Source organism: Haliotis rufescens, unplaced genomic scaffold (assembly GCF_023055435.1).
Source record: "Haliotis rufescens isolate VD_foot unplaced genomic scaffold, xgHalRufe1.0.p SCAF_11, whole genome shotgun sequence".
Lineage (NCBI taxonomy): Eukaryota > Metazoa > Mollusca > Gastropoda > Lepetellida > Haliotidae > Haliotis > Haliotis rufescens.
In genome coordinates this window covers 32,669,190-32,687,959 of record NW_025963791.1, presented here as the reverse complement: position 1 = coordinate 32,687,959, position 18,770 = coordinate 32,669,190, and the positions used below count along the sequence as shown (strand labels likewise).

At 38.5% G+C, this 18,770-nt stretch overlaps 1 protein-coding gene across 2 annotated transcripts in view; it reads right to left on the bottom strand.

Moving 5' to 3' along the window:
* LOC124132484 (cGMP-dependent protein kinase 1-like) overlaps nt 1–18,770 on the bottom strand; it is a 120,185-nt gene that overhangs the window by 17,578 nt on the left and 83,837 nt on the right. For both annotated transcript variants that reach the window (XM_046496397.2, XM_046496396.2), the window contains 10 exons: nt 15,545–15,650; nt 13,561–13,624; nt 13,039–13,116; nt 12,801–12,895; nt 11,835–11,906; nt 11,195–11,266; nt 9,223–9,310; nt 4,889–5,028; nt 3,831–3,920; nt 349–490 (listed from right to left, as the gene is read on the bottom strand). In XM_046496397.2, the coding sequence (XP_046352353.2) occupies nt 349–490; nt 3,831–3,920; nt 4,889–5,028; nt 9,223–9,310; nt 11,195–11,266; nt 11,835–11,906; nt 12,801–12,895; nt 13,039–13,116; nt 13,561–13,624; nt 15,545–15,650 (947 nt within the window). The remainder of the gene's footprint in view (nt 1–348; nt 491–3,830; nt 3,921–4,888; nt 5,029–9,222; nt 9,311–11,194; nt 11,267–11,834; nt 11,907–12,800; nt 12,896–13,038; nt 13,117–13,560; nt 13,625–15,544; nt 15,651–18,770) is intronic.

Sequence of the window (18,770 nt, the reverse complement as noted above, 5' to 3'; positions counted from 1 at the left end):
AATATTATTAAAAAATGGAAATTCAAGATAATATATTCACAAAATATAATAAAGTAAACAACGATGGCACCAGGCCCTCTTGCACAAAGCGATCTTTGCGCGAAGATGATCGTAACTCTCAAACTTTCACATAGACTTACGATAGTCGTATCACTAGGATAGCTTTGTGCAGGTGGGCCCAACGGATGCAGCGTTGTATTTAACTGACGGATGGACCAAAGCCGAGGGACATGTACACGTATTTTGAGTTCGTGTGTTGTACAGTGTGTCGAACCAAACCGAGTGTTGGAAGCACAATGTAGAAACATTTTCTCTCCTTCATAATCATTACTATGCTTTATTACTCACCAGTTTGACATATCCCTCGCCATCAAGTAACAAGTTCTCTGGCTTCAGATCCCTGTAGACGATGCCGCGACTGTGGAGATAGGAGAAGGCCTCCACGACACAGGCGGTATAGAAGCGAGTCGTGTTGTCGTCGAACGAAGCTCTGTGATGACAAATAGTTGGTTTTGAAATGATTGAACGTCATAGCTTACGAAATAAGTAACAGTTATATGCACGATAATAATTTATGCAATATAGTACAATGCATTAAGATGTATATGTATGATGCAGTCGTGTTTTTTTTCATTCCAGTCTGAAAATTGTTTGCGAAATTCTATATTTACTTCAGCGGTCGAGCTCACGTGCACATCATGAAGACAAACTTGTGATCACACAACAAAGACCACATATGTAACATGTATCTTCTGTTATTATCCAACTAATCCACATCAGTGGGATTACTTTAGAAAGTAGCCATATGTGAAAGTACATTGCATCGTGGACGATGAAATTATCCGTGATCCGCAATATGCCATTTCACTGACGTCACTGCATGTTTCTGAATAGCCTCTAAAAAGAGTTAGTCAGTATAATTTCACGCCGTTTTTAGCAATTTTCCAGCAATATTAGGGCGGGAGCCTCCGGAAATGGGCTTCACTCATTGTTACTATGTGGGAAATCGAACCCGGGTCTTCGGCGTGACGAGCGAAAGCTTTAACCACTTGACTACCCCACCGCCCTTCCTCTTAAAGGGGTGGACCGTCAACGTGGTCTAGTGGTGGAGCGTCCGCCCGGAGTGCGGAAGGTCCGAGATTCGATCCCCGGCCGCGTCACACCAAATGATGGAACTTGTTGTTACCCTGTCTGGAGCTAGGCATTAAGGGGCTAGAACAAGGACTGGTCGGGGTATTCATGTTAAACTGAAGCATGGTAACTTAGTGGGCTAGCACTACAAAATCGGCATTAGTCTGGACTGGTACAAGCAGCCACACACAGACACACACGTACATGCACGTCCCTATAAAAGTGTAAAAATTTGGACGCGACGTTAAACCCCATTTCACCTAAGAAGAGTATCACTTAATCGATTCATGGTAACACTGGGACACCTTAATAGCTTTAGGGCAGATAACTCGTTTTTGCTCGCCTCTTTGCGTTTTCGGTAAACACTTCTTTGACGACCTGTTGTTGTGTTCGAGGCTAATCTGATGAAGTACTTAATGAAACGTCCCCAGCTTTCTTTCCGAACCCCGTCATTAAAAGATAAAGCACGTGTTTTGAAAAATACTTTGAAATGAAGAGTAAAAACCTTGGCCACGTCTTTCTTAAAATAACAACTTTACAAAAACACGGTTCACTTAACAAACAAGCCCCTCCGAAGTGATGTCTTCGGCAAGTGCTTCCAAGTCGAAGAACAACATATCTTCTACAACAATTTTCCAAGCAATCGGAAATGTACATCTATGAAAATAAACAACCTTGTCAGTTTCAGTGGTGATTGACAGTAACTTACATGTGAAGTGTATATACGCTCACATTTATATGGCAGGTGCATTACATAAACGTGTCATTAACTAACTATCCTTGCTTGGGCAGCTTGGAATAGTAGATCTATCTTGCCAGTAAAACTGAAGTAGTTACGAACACGAGCCAAGGTACTTAGTTCAGACATTAGTAATTGGCAGGCTGCTGACACCGTTAAGGTACTGATTAAGTGTATTCTTAAAATACCATCGTCAATATTATCACTTCTACGAAATTACGAGGAGACATCAATTTCAAACTATAGAAACGTCTATGGTGACATTTAGAATGTATCATTGCCTCATTTCGTGTGCGTTCGTCTTATCTATGTAGTATGGGCCGATGATTACCGTCAAAGCCAATGGTTGTTATTTATAACCACAAATTTTAAGGCCGATGGCCATTAATAGTAGTAATTAAAAATAGCTATGATTGTGGTTTTGACACAGAGGTCCATCCATGGTACGACCCAAAATATGTAGAGGGCGTCATGGAAAATAATAAATACAAAATTCTTTGGAATACGCCCGTATACAGCCTCAGACCTATCCAGGCCAACAAACCTGGTCTTGTCTTTTTTGATAAATCAATGAAATAATTTATATCATTATCCCTTTTGACACAAATATGATTGACAAGATTCAGGAAAAGCATGTGCCAAGTTGTCCGACTCCCCATTGTTCTCGGTGCCTTAGGTTTGGTACCTCCCAATCTGTTGACTGACATTGGGAGAGTACCTGTGTTTGTTCCCCGGAACACAGCCCTTCTGACAATCTGGGTGAAGCGGAAGGCTTCAGGGTTGGGGAGTCTTCACTTTCTCCGAAAAAGTTCTGGGTGGATTTGACTAAGCAGAGCTTCCTGGGAGAAGTCCCATTCGCTATCTGGGTTGCGTGTAGAGGGGGCAAGGGCCCTGAGCTGATGATGAGCCTAACCAGCTTGACTGTGCCAGGATCACCCAAACCCTCTTGGCTGCATTGTTTATATTAAAATATTATAAGCGACAAAACCCTTTTCATAGGAAATCTCTGCTAAATGCATTGTCGATTGTACGGTTCCGACAATATCATGAGCACTTGTTTTTGAAAAAGACATTTATCAAACTCAATTTGAGCAAATAAATTTCAGTTAATAATGATGAATGGTTTTAACCCAATGACTTTATGTGAAGTCCGTGATTTTGTTTGTATACCAAATGGCGGACAAAATCTCAAAACAAACTCCATGTACCTTTTAACGTGCACTGATTGTTGTGAATTGTATTCTAACCTGCTCGTATTCATTCGCATGAAATAAACGCCCCAAAGCAGATATAATCTGCTCAATTCCGAAATGGATGAAGCTAGGGCTGAAAATAAACACTTTGGATTTGCTTTTAAACCGCAATTAACCGTTGAATGTTCGGTGATAAACGGTGCCCTGTAAGACGGAGATAATGCACACATGACTTGACGGGTCTAGGCGCGTTATTCGTATCAGCTTTTCGTAAAGAATTGGTATACCATGCTTAATTTATTTTTCATGTTTTCCATAGATCCTGACAATTTCTGCATTCCAAACATTTTTTTCAACTCGGGTCTTTATCTTTATCAGGGTTACAACAGACGTTTGACATCGTATTTTATTCAGTCTTAGAGTTCGAGACTAAAGAAAATACAACAGTCACTTCTGTCAGTATTTCAAGATGATAAACATTAACATACCACACATCACAATTCATTTGTCAAATGAACTCTTACAGTCACTTCTAATTTGGTAGGGGGGAATTTCATATCGCACATTAACAGTTGCGTTAATTCCCACTGAGACATTTAAATGTTCTGGTGCCATATCCGACTTTTCAGCGTATGAAGCTGACGAGATAAGACGAAGCCAAAGCGGTTTGTTCCCCTACATTTGTGTTCGCCATTTCACTCAGTATGGCTTAAAAACTCGATTTTATACTTTGAAATTTTAGTCCTATTCGTTATGTGAAAACTTACTTGTCTCGTAAAACCGTCCACAATTCTCCCCCTAAGCAGGCCTCCAGCAACATATACAAAAACTTTCTGTCTTTGAATGTTCTATACAATCTGAAAGATGAGAAAGCAAGAACATAAGCATACGAATGTCAACGACATTTATTTGTCTTCTATGTGTAATATGAACACATGTCGTATTGGACGGGCATTATACAAATGAACTTTTCAACATTAGCTGTAATTGAAATATTAGTATTTTAGTTTATTGCAAAGCTTAAACCCATGTGGGGCAGCGGATATATGATACCGATATCTATATCGATCCAACGCTGCTTGAAATTATGTCACACTGAAGAAAGTAGTATACTGCGACCTTGGTGTCACCGATCTGATGTCAAATTATCACAGCATCAAGTGCCCCGTTTCTAACCTATAACATTGGTCTTCATGGCCATATCTAGAACGTGGCGATACTTCTTAATATCTTAACCTCAAACCTAAAGGTGCACAACTGACTGTTCATGAATCACATTAACGTCAGAGCCACTGACAACCATGTTTCACATTAACGTCAAAGATGACCTTGACCTTTGATAGACATGCCGCCAACATTTCAGGCGGTTGTATTTGTTATGAAACAGGTAAGTATGAATGGCAGAGGTAACCATGCCTCAGAAACTGACAAAGATGTATCATAGCTAAGGTGTATCGTACTATGTAAGATACATACTATATTCAGAAGGTGTAACCGTGAACTTATGTGAGTTGTTTCTATCGCCTGACCTTAACCTTTTCATGAGGTACCAAATAATTCCCCAGCACCATGTCAATAAACTTTGTGTAGTGGTATTTGAAAATCCAAGACGACAGTCAAATTCCGACAAAACCGTAATGCGATCTCATTTCACGGGGCTGCAAAATATTTATCCAGAAACCTAAACATTGCTGAACATTTTGGAATCCACGTCCTCAAACCGTAACGAACCTTAGTGAGTTGAAGTATCTCTATCCTAACTTCGTTATTCATATGACCATCATCCTTAACATCAGACGTGGCGTCCCATCCGGACTGTACCTACCTGACAATGAAGTCGGATCTTGCTTCCATCATGATGCGTTTCTCGTTCATGATATGTTCCTGTTGGCGAGTCTCGACGATGTGGTGTTTCTTCAGAATCTTCAGGGCGTACGTCTTGGTGTTGTCGTTGTTCACGTGCACCTGTCAATCAATCACACCCGTAAGATATGCAAGTCACTTTTGGTTTAGGTTTCCTTTAGTCGTAGCCTGCTTCGGAAAACACCGAAATACTATAACAGGTTACACACCGCAAGGCAAAACACGTATTTGTTATTCGGTATCTGTTCCTCCTTGTTAAAAAAACAACAACTCTAAACAGATTGTAAAAAGTCGGTATCTACGAACCGAGTACCTATGGGAACTTTGCTTGCAAAACGGGGCCCCGTTCCACAAAGCGATCTTAGCGCTGTGACGATCGTAAATCCCATACTTTAACAAAGACATAGAGCTAAGGTCATTTTATGGAACGGGTCCCAGGTGTAGCATCATAAGGATAGGAAGAAGGTAGACCCTCATTATTGAACTACAATCTTTAGTATTCCACAGGTTCATTAGATATAAGCACGTGTCAGGGAAATTATATATTTTTAAGTCGATCTATGTTTCAACAATGACAGTAAATATCCCGTTCTCCGCTTCTGTACACATTGGCATATAGATCCGAAAATACCCCAAAATGATTTCTTGTGGTTTTTATTGTGAAGATGTATCAAAATGCGCACACACTGCACAATTTCAGTGGGTGGTTAAAACAATTCTCTCATTGACAGCCAGTGTTCGTAGGCCCTTCGTGAAACTACACTCTCGGTGTCAGTGATGATCCTAACTTCATCTGTAATCGATCCAATTATCACCACAATACGTTTGTTTGTTTGTCGTTCAACGCCACACACAGCAATATTCCAGCTATATGACGGCGGTCCATCATACGTGACTACTTTTTTCATTATCCATAACACTAATAAAGCGTTTCTATGTTGCCTAAAGCTTGGTAACCTTGAAACAAGAGGTAGATCTATATTGTGTATGTATATAGACGGAGAAAAACGTTAAAGTTTCAATAGAAACCCACATAACTCTAAACAAACATTCTGCGGACGAATCAATCAATGATAAGCAACAGGGCTATCACCTTACGCTATTCTTGTTAGTAGAAATAGCGTAATATTTCATAGCATCGCGAGACAAGGGGATTCACTGAACATACCATGTTTCTCAACGCGGTGAGATTGTGGAATACCAGACTTGCCGCTATCTCAACGTGTCAACGATAGAAACATCAGCATCGTTGGCAAATTTCTCTTCCTTTCAAAATCTCAAACACGGACTCGGAAACGGAAATAAGTTCATTGATATCACGCGTATGGTATTGTTTGGCATTCTTTACCTAAAAGATAAACTATATACGTCAACCATTGTTCACCATCCTGCAATTGTAAACTAGTTTTCTTCCCGAAACAGTGTTTGATTTCAAAGTACAATATAACCAGTTTTTCTCTCGGTGTTAAGAAGGTAGAAGTAAGAAAGCTATTTTCTACGACCTCATTAGAAGGCTTACTGGAACATAACTACGCCGTATCTTTAATGCGAGACAGTAATTGGGTTGCTTACTTTCTTTTTGAGATACTATCATTCATGTGATGAGAGAATTGTTCGAAAAAACTACAACTTCAGTGGAATTGGGGTCATTACGAAAACAAACGTACAACAAAACCCGTTTCCGTAAGTTTGTAAAATGATCCATCTATTCATCGAGTTTGTTCCAGCAGCAGTCCCGGGACGCCGATTATGTTCCTCTTTCTAAGTTTGTCAGCACAACATCCGTGCTCGCAGGTTTCACAAATTAGGTAAACGTCTGGGCCCTGCATCAATTCGGGCTTTCCTCCCACATCAAGCTGATACGCCGTGATATAACCTGAAAACTGTTCAAAGCGGCGAAAAACACAACTCACTCACTCCACGACCAGCTATGTATGAAACTGATACATTTCCCTTGTGTAAGAGAAGGATTAATATACACGCGCATATTTGTATTGGCATAGCTCTAATCAAACCAATCTCATTAAAATCAGATCTCAATACTCGCCACCGCTAAACAAAGATCTGAGGACATCCCATTGCAGGTCACGGCAGAACGACCTTTAGCAAACTTTGATCGACCAATAAAATAACAAGCAAGAAGCCGACATTAACCAACCAGAAAGCAGCTTTCTCGAGTTTTACGGCACTTGTTCAAACTGGCGACTTCCATTCAATACTACGCGTTGATAAATATCTATTCCAAATATTAAAAAAACTAAGCAAAAGTAAATTCTGGAATGTCCAATAAATGGCAGAGATTGTATGAGCTTCCCGCGGGTTGCAATGTCTCTTTCGTTCAATTTTGTATCCGATTGGAGATAGAGACAGACGATGATATCGACGGAATCAGTCGAACAGCCCGTAACTGGGGTTGCATGATCAGAAAACACATTTCGACTGTCACTTTCCCGAGCTGGTAAGCGACGCTTTGATTGGTCGGATGAAAGGTCGTTCTGACGTGATACGCAATGGGATGTCCTCAGATCTTTGTTAACTGAGATATGATTTTAATGAGATTGTAATCAAACGTGCTGGGACCGCCAATTACCCTGACTCTACACCCCCTATGTTTCTCTGGTATGGAATATACATTCCGGTGTTATACAACCTTGTGAAGGCACTACTTGACAAATCTGTTTGTTTGTTGGTTGTTCATTGTCGCACTCAACAATATTCCAGCTGTATGGCGGCAGTCTGTAAATCGTCGAGTCTGGACAAGATACTCCATGACCAGTGACTGACAGCACGAACATCGATCTATGCAATTGGTGAGGTGAGGTGAAATGGGGTTTAACGTCGCGTCCAAGATTATTGCACTTATATAGCGACGTGCATGCACGTGTGTGTGTGGCTGCTTGTACTAATCCGGACTCATGCAAATTTATAGTGCTAGCCCACTGAGATACCATGCCGCAGTCTAACATGAATACCCCACTCAGATACAGTATACTGACTCCGAGCCGACCAGTCCTTGTTTAAGCCCCTTAATGCCGAGCGCCAGACAGGGTAACAACAAGTACCATCTTTTTGGTATGACGCGGCCGGGGATCGAACCCCGGACCTTCCGCCCTCGGGGCGGACGCCTATGCAATTGGGATACGATGATATCCATCAGCGTGCAGGCCATCCGATACCGTTATTCGCCTATTAAGACACGCATGGGTTGCTGAAGACAACCCGGATCTTCACGGGGCTGACAAATGTGACTAAATCACATTCGTATAGATTGGTATTCACACACACACTTTGTCGATCTCATATTAACGATGACAAAGGGCAATATAACCATAGTTTTCAAACATAATGATTGTACACGCAATTCACCAATACACAATCAGCGTTACCAGGGCTTATACCACACGCGAAAGATGCGATTTGAGGTGTCATCTTTGCGATGAATGTGACTTTGTCTCTGGTGACAGTTCTTGCATTCCTTTCAAACATCGTCTTTCATTGCACCGCTTGTCAAGAAGGCGAGTAGAGATTATAGCAATACAATAGCTCATTCATCAAAGTAATTACAGGTGATTGCTGCTGAATGTGTACTGACATTTAATAAGAATAAACATCACTTTTATTCTGTCCATTGAGGACGGATGTCTAAATGTAACCTTTGATGTTTTTCGTTCAGGAAATTTTGAGTCCACGTTCTGTAATATAGATAAATATAAGTTGAAATGTCACTGGCCATTGTGATTTCATAAACTTCGTATGCAGTATTTTTATGCCGCTATTGCAACTATTCATAACGTGACTATCAACATTTTACATCGCCAATAAATGCTTAACACACGTCTTCTAAACCTGAGGATCATACCACCATACCGCACCTTCAAACTCGAAAACGTTAGTGATGTAAGTACATTAACGAATAGATATGAATCATCAAAAATAATAGTCGATGATTAACATCAATATATAAACCAATCCTACAACAAGGCAACGGTTATCATGAACAATTGCCACTCAGGCGTATGACAAAGTCTTTTTAGCCACTTCAAATAAGCTCGGGGTTCGTTTTCTTCTTTTCTTGAATTGAATAATAAAATGTTATGTTTCAGACAAAATGTCGTAAAACACATTACAAAACTGAAATTTGAGCAAACTTCTAACTGCTATTCCTTCAAGGGCGTTGCAATTGGATGGTTGCATGCAAGGCTGACGCCAGTACACACAGACTATAGGCGAGTGCGGTGAGTCAGATAGGATGATGGAACTGGCATCTTATTACTGGAGAAATAAGGAGGACCTTACCAGTTCAACACGCCCGAATCCACCGACGCCTAACGTCGCTATCACTGAGAGATCTTTGAGTTTCAATTTGGTGTATTCTGAGTCAATTCTGAAAAAAAACAACGTTTTACAATTAAATTCACAATACATATTTATGCCAATTTACAATTTCTGATTTGTAGACGGATGATCGACAACATGGTAAATAATGAAGATGAGTAAGCAATCAGAATATTACTTGGAAACGTATCCAATAAACTAATAAGTCAGCAAACAAGGAAACCTTCGAGGAACATCTAGCAAACGAAACGATTGTATTACTGACAACCGCAGGAACATCATATGTATCTTCACAATAATGTTCAACAATATTCTCATATATCAGCAAGAATTTTATCAAACAAATAAATACTTGGAAAAAAGAAAAATGTTACCGACTGTTGCAAAAAAAAAGAAACAACAATTACATCAATGCAAGGTGTTTTCTTAAAAAAATATTCAGGCTCATAGTTTTATTTTATAAAAGAATATCTAGTTACATCTCCAGACAAAACCCCAGGCTCCAGCTCCCGAATATCAAATGGTCCGTTCCTAATGCCAGTGAGTGAGTGAATTGGGTTTAACGCCGCTTGAACAGTATTCTAGAACTTTGGCGGCAACACATAACCATGTTCTTCACCGACAGCTTAAATCCTTAACTTCTCAACTGTTATCTTGTAGTGTTGCAAAATAACAAACGATGGTGATTTCAAATCTGCCATGCTACATATTGAAACTAGTTATCATACAAGTACAACCCGTCATTGTTTCAAGCTCATTTAAAACATGCCATGCAGAATAACCATTATAATGCTTGATGAACTTCAAGTACAATAACCTCTCGCTGTCATAAAGATGCTATCGTGGTCGGCATATCTTGACATAACCAAGGGTGGTATCGCTGGCAAACACTTTGTTCTTTGTTTCCGCAGGGGTGCGGACAGGCCGATCTAGACTTATCATGTTACAGCAGACCTACTAGACGATTTAATCAGAGGAAGTAAACAGATATACAAATAATAAAGAACCTTACTATGTCCTGTTATAGTAGAACAGAGTGGCCTTATGTACTTCCTCAAGATGCTAGCATGTATTTAGATGACCTTGATTACAGACTAAATATTTGGATTTTCTTGGCTAGAAACTGTCATGCTCGTAAACTGCTACACACAGAGTAGACATTCAGTATTTGGGAGAGGTGTATATACAGATAATTCTGTTTATTTTTAAATATCACTTTTAAGGGACTCTATTGCATTAACCTGTCTTTACATGTTGCATAGTGTTGTTCTATAATCATAAATGAGACAAAAACATATCCATTATCAAAAATAAGTCTGCGAGAAAAAGAATGACTCCAAGGCAAGAATCACGTGTGTCAGTGTGACCCGACGTATGTTCTCACTATCGATCGTTAGTGTCCCTGTTCCAGCCATCATACTCAGAAAAGATGCGGGGTAGAATTGGTCTTCAGGAATCCATGCTTGCCGTAAAAGTCGTCTGTGCTTGTCATAATAGGCAACAAACGGGATCGGGAGGTCAGCCTCGCTGACTTGGTATCGTATCCCAATTATGCATGCTATCGTATCCCAATTGCGTTGATCGAAGCTCATGATGCCAATCACTCGATTGTCTGGTCCAGACTCGATTGTTTACAGACCGCCGCCATATAGCTGGAATATTGCTGAATGCGGCGTTAAACAACAAACAAACAAACAAACGTTACACACATCGATGCATCGCACATATAACATGCCCAGTGAATTCACAAGTACTATATTGGCACATGTCTTCTAACTACTAGAATAACACAACTATAATTTAATTTTCATCTATAATGTCTACAAAGTTTTGCATGTGCCTCTGTTTTAATACGCATATGCTACTACCTTTACCTCACACACGCTCGCGATACTCTGGGTCTAAACATATATGTAACCATGTGTATACTCACCCAGCCGATATTTCATCATCTTCATAAATTCTCTTGAGTTCATCTAAATTGCTAATGAGTTGTGAATAGGACCTGAAATAAAATGTGTAAGTTGAAAAATCCATAAACTTGCATGGCTTGGTCTGGCGTAAAACCCCCGACAAAACACTTACCATAACCATGAAAAATCCATTGTACGTCATAAGCATGTGATTATGAATCCTTATCTCTTGTTATCGAACATGTCCAATAATATGACGTTATATAAACGAAGGGACCGAACGATACTTCAAGAATAGTACTTCAAGAGTACTTGTATTTGGAATGATCTATACACCAAGCATGACTAAACACAACACGTGCCATATATACCCAGAAGAAACTGAATGACCGAATATAGATGTAAGTATCACTTTGACAGCCTGCGTAAATCAATGTTCACAAGATGGGAATCATGCTTCAAGAAACATTTCCCCCCCAGTTTATTTCTATAGGTATTCATGGGCGATCCAGTGACGCGATATTAATAAGATTTATAATGATCTAAGTGCATAACAGAACATAAGATAACATAACTTAAGAACATAAAATAGCATAACATGACATAACATTATCTTATCGTAACATATTGATATCAATTATTTAAGAAATAAATACATACTCCCTGTCGATGACTAAACAATCCACGCCTTCTGGATCATTGGCTATAATATTGGCGGTGCGGACGTCTTCGCTGCAAGGAAAACAGATTTGGATAAAGATAGAATTTTTTTTTACCTTTCGCATTGTGACTTTTCTGAAGAAACTATTGATCGGCTGACTGGTTGCAGTTTACAGTAGATATTTATAGGCTACTCTCCAGACGATGAAAACATCAATTAATATATGTCAACTTTGTCACGTATACAAGATATTTATATAATAAAATATATAACCCTGAGCTACTTTTGGTTTATTTATTTTGCAATTTGTATAGATATGAATATTAATTAATATTTTTCAACACATCGTTTTCGTAATCAAAAGGATTTGCTCAAAATATGTATTGAACACATCATTAGTAATATTGATCTCTCTTATATACTTGTCACGACCCCTATAAATGAATGAGAAACCATTTTCGTGACTACATGTGCACTGACGGATTATACATGTGTAATAATAGATTTCTCTTTAACAATTTCACAGCAATAAGGATGAAAAGAGGATGACAAAACCCTTTCCATATTCATAAGAAATGTCGGCAAAAAGCTGATTCGATTTTTCGATTCCGACCATATCATGAGCATGTGTTTTTGAACCACCATCAAATATCGATGATACCAGGTGTCTGCAAAGGTGGGCGTATCTTGCTCCATCAGTGGCATACTATTCTGAAGAACTTTTTTGTCTTAAACATCGTGCAAAGAATTATCATCTTTATAAAAGTGTCGAAATAATTCTATTATGCTTTTATTACAATTGATATTAATTGGAATTAATGATAAACATGAAGAAACAAGTAACTTTTGCATGCACAGTGGAATTAAATAGATCACAGTTTCATTGCCATAACATTGTCATCCATCTTGATAGATAATCTTTTCAATAAACAGTTTAAAACCAACTGTTAAACTTCTTATCTTACCCTTGTAATGCTCTCTCGCCGAAGAAGTCTCCCCTTTGTAAATACCTAATGATTTGCTCAGAACCCGCTTTAGAGTTCTTTTTGGTAACTTTCACCTGTAGGATAATTGGAAGGAATTACGAAATATGAAAATTGAAGCGAGCAGACACGAACAGAAATCGTTCATTTGTTTAGCTGTACATATTAAGGGTTTTATATGAACTTTATTCGTGGTGTTAAATTCCTTAAAATATCTTACCTTTCCCCTTGCAATGATGAAAAATGTGTCCCCTCTTGCACCTTGTCTGATAATGAAATCCCCCTGACCGTAATGGGCCTGGTAAGAGAGAAAGAAATGCATTTGTTTTTGTTAATGTTATAAGAACACACAGACTATAACAGAAGCGTCCACCATCTAAATCTGCATGTATGTGTGTACATGTTGGGTAGCGTCCATGAAACATACATCACAAAAAGATTACATGTTATAAAGAAAAATTATTTAAACGTCGAAGATGATTATGAAAGATACTATGTATATCATATCTACTTATAAACTCGTGAAACTATCAACTCATTACAACATTACTATATAAGATAATAAAGTCACACGTTCAGCTTCAGCAGAGCATGGCATAGAAGATCATGTTAACTTTCTATATCGTCATTCGCTAAAGCTCGTCCTCCATTACAGAACGACTGACTGAGTAATTCCTATTTAAACCGCAGGGCCAAGCCTCCTTAGCTTCACTACAAATTCTTATTTCATGAATGAACCTACCTCTTCTAATACATCAGCAATTTTACTAAGCGTTTCCTCTGGAAGGCCTTTAAACGTAGGTACACTGAAAGTAAATAAATAAACAGATAAGAACTCCATAAATATGTCAAAGAAAGGGGAACATGTTCCGCACCAGCCCCCCGCACCGCAGGAACACTATAATCAAAGAAGAGCAATGAAGAATGGAAAAAACAGATGGCGTCATAGGTACGATTTGATTAAACTTTCTTTCAAAATACCATCCCCCTACCAGAATAACATCACCTGAAGAAAATTCAAGGGAAGATCAAAAGTTCGAAACTAAGTGAAATGAAAAGAAAGTGTCTTGCAATGCAAATAAACATCTTCAGGAAGTTTGATTAATGCAAACCAATTTTCTTTGTGGCCTTTCTACATCCGGAGTCTGTACATTGTTTGTTGTTAAGTGTTTAACAGTTGAGATGTAAGAGCCTGACGTTCAAAGCATGTGTTAATCTTCACTTTTCTAAACCCACCCAAGCAAAATGTTGTGATTTTTATATTACATGTTTCGTTTCATTGCAAAAAGAAGAGTTTTGCTTGAAAATATTGCAGTAGATAAAGATGAAAGATGAAACATGAATTAATTAGCTTTTATGCCTGAGAGTGGCCGTAATAACGCTGATAATTAGACATCCTGAGAAATACAAGTTGCCCACACAGGTTACAACTTCAAAGGAAACAAAGCATAAGAAACACCAGTTGAACCATGTTGATTGGAACCGGATTACAAACCGTTTTTGTTCAAATGGAACAATAATATATATATACAGTAAACTACAGTAATAACGAACTCAAAGGGACCGCTAATTGTAATTCGTTATAACCGTAGTTCATTATAAGCATATGTACAACATATATACAGCAAATGGACGGGACGAAGAAATAGTTCGTTATATCCGTCATTTCGTTGTAAGCGTGTTCGTTACAAACGTTGTTTACAGAATATGACAATATGTAATGCCAATCAAACACTCGAGAGAAAAACATCTCAAAGTGCAATCTTCAAGAAAATGTCTAACAGAAAAACTCGGTATTGATATAAGAACTCTTGGACTATATTTAGTATGTTTATGGTTATTAATGCATCTGTACTCATTATGATATTTGAGTTCATTTTCATTAGTAGAAAAGTGATGGTAACATAAATCACAGTTAATAAAATACTCTTATATCAGACAATACCGTATCGTGTATGCCAATGATGCATACATACATAACGCCTACATATGTGTATATTACATATAGGTTTATGGTAAGCACACTTGTACGTATTTAGCCATAACTATTAAATGTAACGAAGCTGCGAAACTATTTAAGCATATGTTATGAGGCGCTGAAAGCGTGTAAACTATATATGCTCGGAACTCTGTATCCTTCAGAGTAAACAGAATTATTTTCTAGACACATGTTCCCAGCGGGAAGTCTCATCACTTAATCCATGGCGAATTAAAGCCGAAATCACGAGCCTCATATTCACTCACTTACCTTAATTGCACAGGTAATGAAAGAGGAGTCTTGTTATGACTCAGGCCTTATTTTCACAAAATGTGCGAGTGCATTGCTTTTCTTTGATAATTAGACGTCAAATTCTTCTGATATTTTGCAATATAAAATCCGAATTTGGAAAAATGGTGCCAGCTGAACTAGAATGCGTTTGATGTTTATTTTTTTGTCGGCTTCGCATCTTTTCCAGGATAAAGTTCCTAATCTTTATAATCCATCACGAAGTCAACATGGCTAGATCAGGTCTTTTCCTTGGGTATGTTAAATATCATACTTCTCCTCACAATTATAGCCTGTATCATGTTTAAAAGCAACGTGCGAGCTACATACTCGTGTTAGTTTAAGCAGTTGGTAAAGTTATAATAGGCATGTTGTTGACAATCTCCGATTGATAATTAACCACGAACAAGAATATCATGTTCGAAAACAATTGTACAGGATTGCAAAGACCACCACGTACCTCCTCAAGAAGTCCATATGTTCCGAGTGTCGTAAGAGACCCGTCTTCATCATAATACTCTGGAAACATGCTCTGTCTATCGCCCATAGTCGACAGTTGTATAGGGCTGAAATACAAGATATAAATCATAAATTGACATAAATTGCACGGTACCCGAGAAGATCCGGGGTAGATTAGGTCTTCAGCAACCATCTTGTCGTTAAAGGCGACTATGCTTGTCGTTAGAGGCGACTAACGGGATCGAGTGGTCAGGCTCGCTGACTTGGTTGATGAATGTGCGCGTATCCCAATTTCGTAGATCGATGCTCATTATGTCAATCACTTGATTGTCTGATCCAGCTTCGATTATTTACAGACCGACGTCATATAACTGGTATATTACCGAGTGCCGCGTTAAACAACAAATAAACTGCACGGAGAACTTTGACACTGTTATCACAAGTCACGAAATGTCGTGTCATGAATAATATCAGGTCCAAGTTGGAAGACGTATAAGCATGTGTTCTACTGTCAAGAAGCAGTTTCCATCTTTATGTATACTGAATTGAGTGATTGTTCAATGTGGATCCTCCACCATAATGCACGTACAAGTTCTATGGTGTCAATTAAGAAGGGCAATGGTATTTTAACGGAACACATCGATACTACCTTTCGTTTTTAAGCCAATGCTTCCCTTTAATCAACCCTGTTGCACCTGTCCGACTCTCGTGATTTATGCGTCTAATAAGAAATACGATGCCGGGGTTGAGACTTAATTAGAGAGAAGAAAGAATTATTGCTCCAAAACATTAAAATACGGAGTTACCACGTGGGCTTCAAGTATGCCTCCGAATGGTACATATTTTGTGCCACTGCTAAATTGAGTTCAGTTGATGCCGCTCATCGACATACCAAACATATGTTTGTATATTGCAGTGTAAATGTGCACATAAGAATAGAGGAGATAAAACCCTTTCCGATATTATAAGAAATCTAAAAAATGTAAAAAAAACAGGGACGATTTTACAAATCCGACTACATCATGAGCATGTTTTAGTGAATCACTTTCAAATAATGATGATACCAGGTGTTTGCGAAAAGGTTAGCGTATCCTGCCCCACCGGCGGCACCGTCACAAACACATACAAAGGCAAGTCAATTGTTCTGTAAAAAAAAACACGGGGACATATGGCACAAGTCAAAACAGAGAATTGCATCGGACATCATTTTTGTCACTGAGGCGTCCAATTTGGAAATGTCCTCCACTTGTCTACCATAAACTTTTTGACCGCTTTACTGATGCCTTGAATGTTATAACCTTGATCAAACAACGTCAGTCAGAGTAACCACACATATATATTATATACGTGTAAAAAGTCGTCAAGTCGAACCATAAGCATGTCAATACAATCGACCATAATAAATTTGTCTAGAAAACAATTTTGGGTGCAATACATCGTATTTTAACCACAGCGCGTTTCACACATCCGAAACATAAGTGTCAAAACGTGTGGGCTAGCGACTTAGTTAACATGTGCTTATGTTCACCCAGCAGGGAATGGGTACCTGATATGCGAGGTGCATGTAAATAACACTCTAGCTACCGCAGACAGCTTGGGTTGAATACTCCCCAGGGAGTTCAGAATGATAACTGGAATGCAAACGGAGCCACTGGTCGGGGAAAAAAATGTGATTTGAGCAGATACTAGTATCTGGATTAGTGCGGAATATAAATGTACAATTTATTATAATAATAATAATGTTCATTACATTCATGATTATATGTAATCCGCGCGTATGATATGTTTTAATACAGAGACAAATGAAAACCACATTTTATAAACATTGCGGTGGTATGGATTGCAAATACTCTTTCGTAATAGGGGCCTGAGACAAGGTGACCGTCGTACACCGGTGGTTTCGCCATCTAGAGTCTGTGTATTCAGCCATTTATTACAGATAATATTACATTGTCCTTCACAGCAGCCGCTGGTGTAGTTAGGTTTCCCATATTACTGTCACTGACAACCATGGGAAAACTGCTGTGATGAAGTATGTGGATTCCGTGTTTATTACACAAATGCTGACATGTCGAGAGGCAATGATAAATTGTCTTTGAATGCATTTCATACTTTATATTCTTTCCGAGATTAACGTTACGTAGTCATATGTTACTTATTTATTACACAGGCCTGAAAATATGTCACACACATATGATATCAGAAGAGAGTTATTTTAAGGTAATGATGTGTATGGCCTTATTGCGAAACCCAGTTTATGGGATTATGTTAGTTGATGTCTTGTCCATAATTATCACACACTGTCAGCCTCTGCAGCCCGATGTAATAGCTTACACAGCGACGAAACGCTTATTCGAATGAGGCTGTCTAACTTTGTCTTCTTTTACTGGATATTTCACATACAATGCTGCGTCGCGACTTCTATCTTGTGAGCTATTCGACAAAATTGATTTGAAATGTTTCTATTATCATATGATCTAAATTTAGCATATACTTTAGTCAGCACAAGGTGAAAGTACTCGCTTAATATTTTTTTAATCTTATTAATGAAGTTATACATGTATCAATAGCTCATCGACATTTAGTATATAATTAAGTCAGTATATATATATATATTCGTTAATTAAAAATTAAAAATAAGAAAGGTTTAAACGAGTACTTTCACATAGTACCGACTCAATTGATTAAATAATATGATTATATATATATCAATAGCAACACAATCGCATCATAATACAGCGTCACGCAAACGTACTAAATGTACACACAGAAGATATATTTCAAATTCGTCAACGTAATCTGGCACTGTTAACACCATACACGTCATCAGTGGATGAAGTATACGATTGATCAGGGGCCTGGGGCCTGTACTTGATGGAAACATATCGGTATCCACGGGTTTGTTGAATATATCTGGAGCAGAATCACACCACTGATCTGCCGACAACTGAATGATAAGAGGAACGATACAGTAGACACGGGCTTAAATCAAGTCATACACTTGTTTTTAGCAACACAAACATTAGCCCACGTCACGACGTCGAACAGACCGTGTTATGTCAACATAATCATCTGGTGCTAAGTGAACAAACAGTACATCACATAATCCGAACATGAATGTAAGAACCCAACTATTTACAGTTCCGGTGGACCGATACTTACTATTTAATCCCAGTGACATATTCTATTTGACGAAAGGGGTCATAGTCATGAAACATCATGGTCTT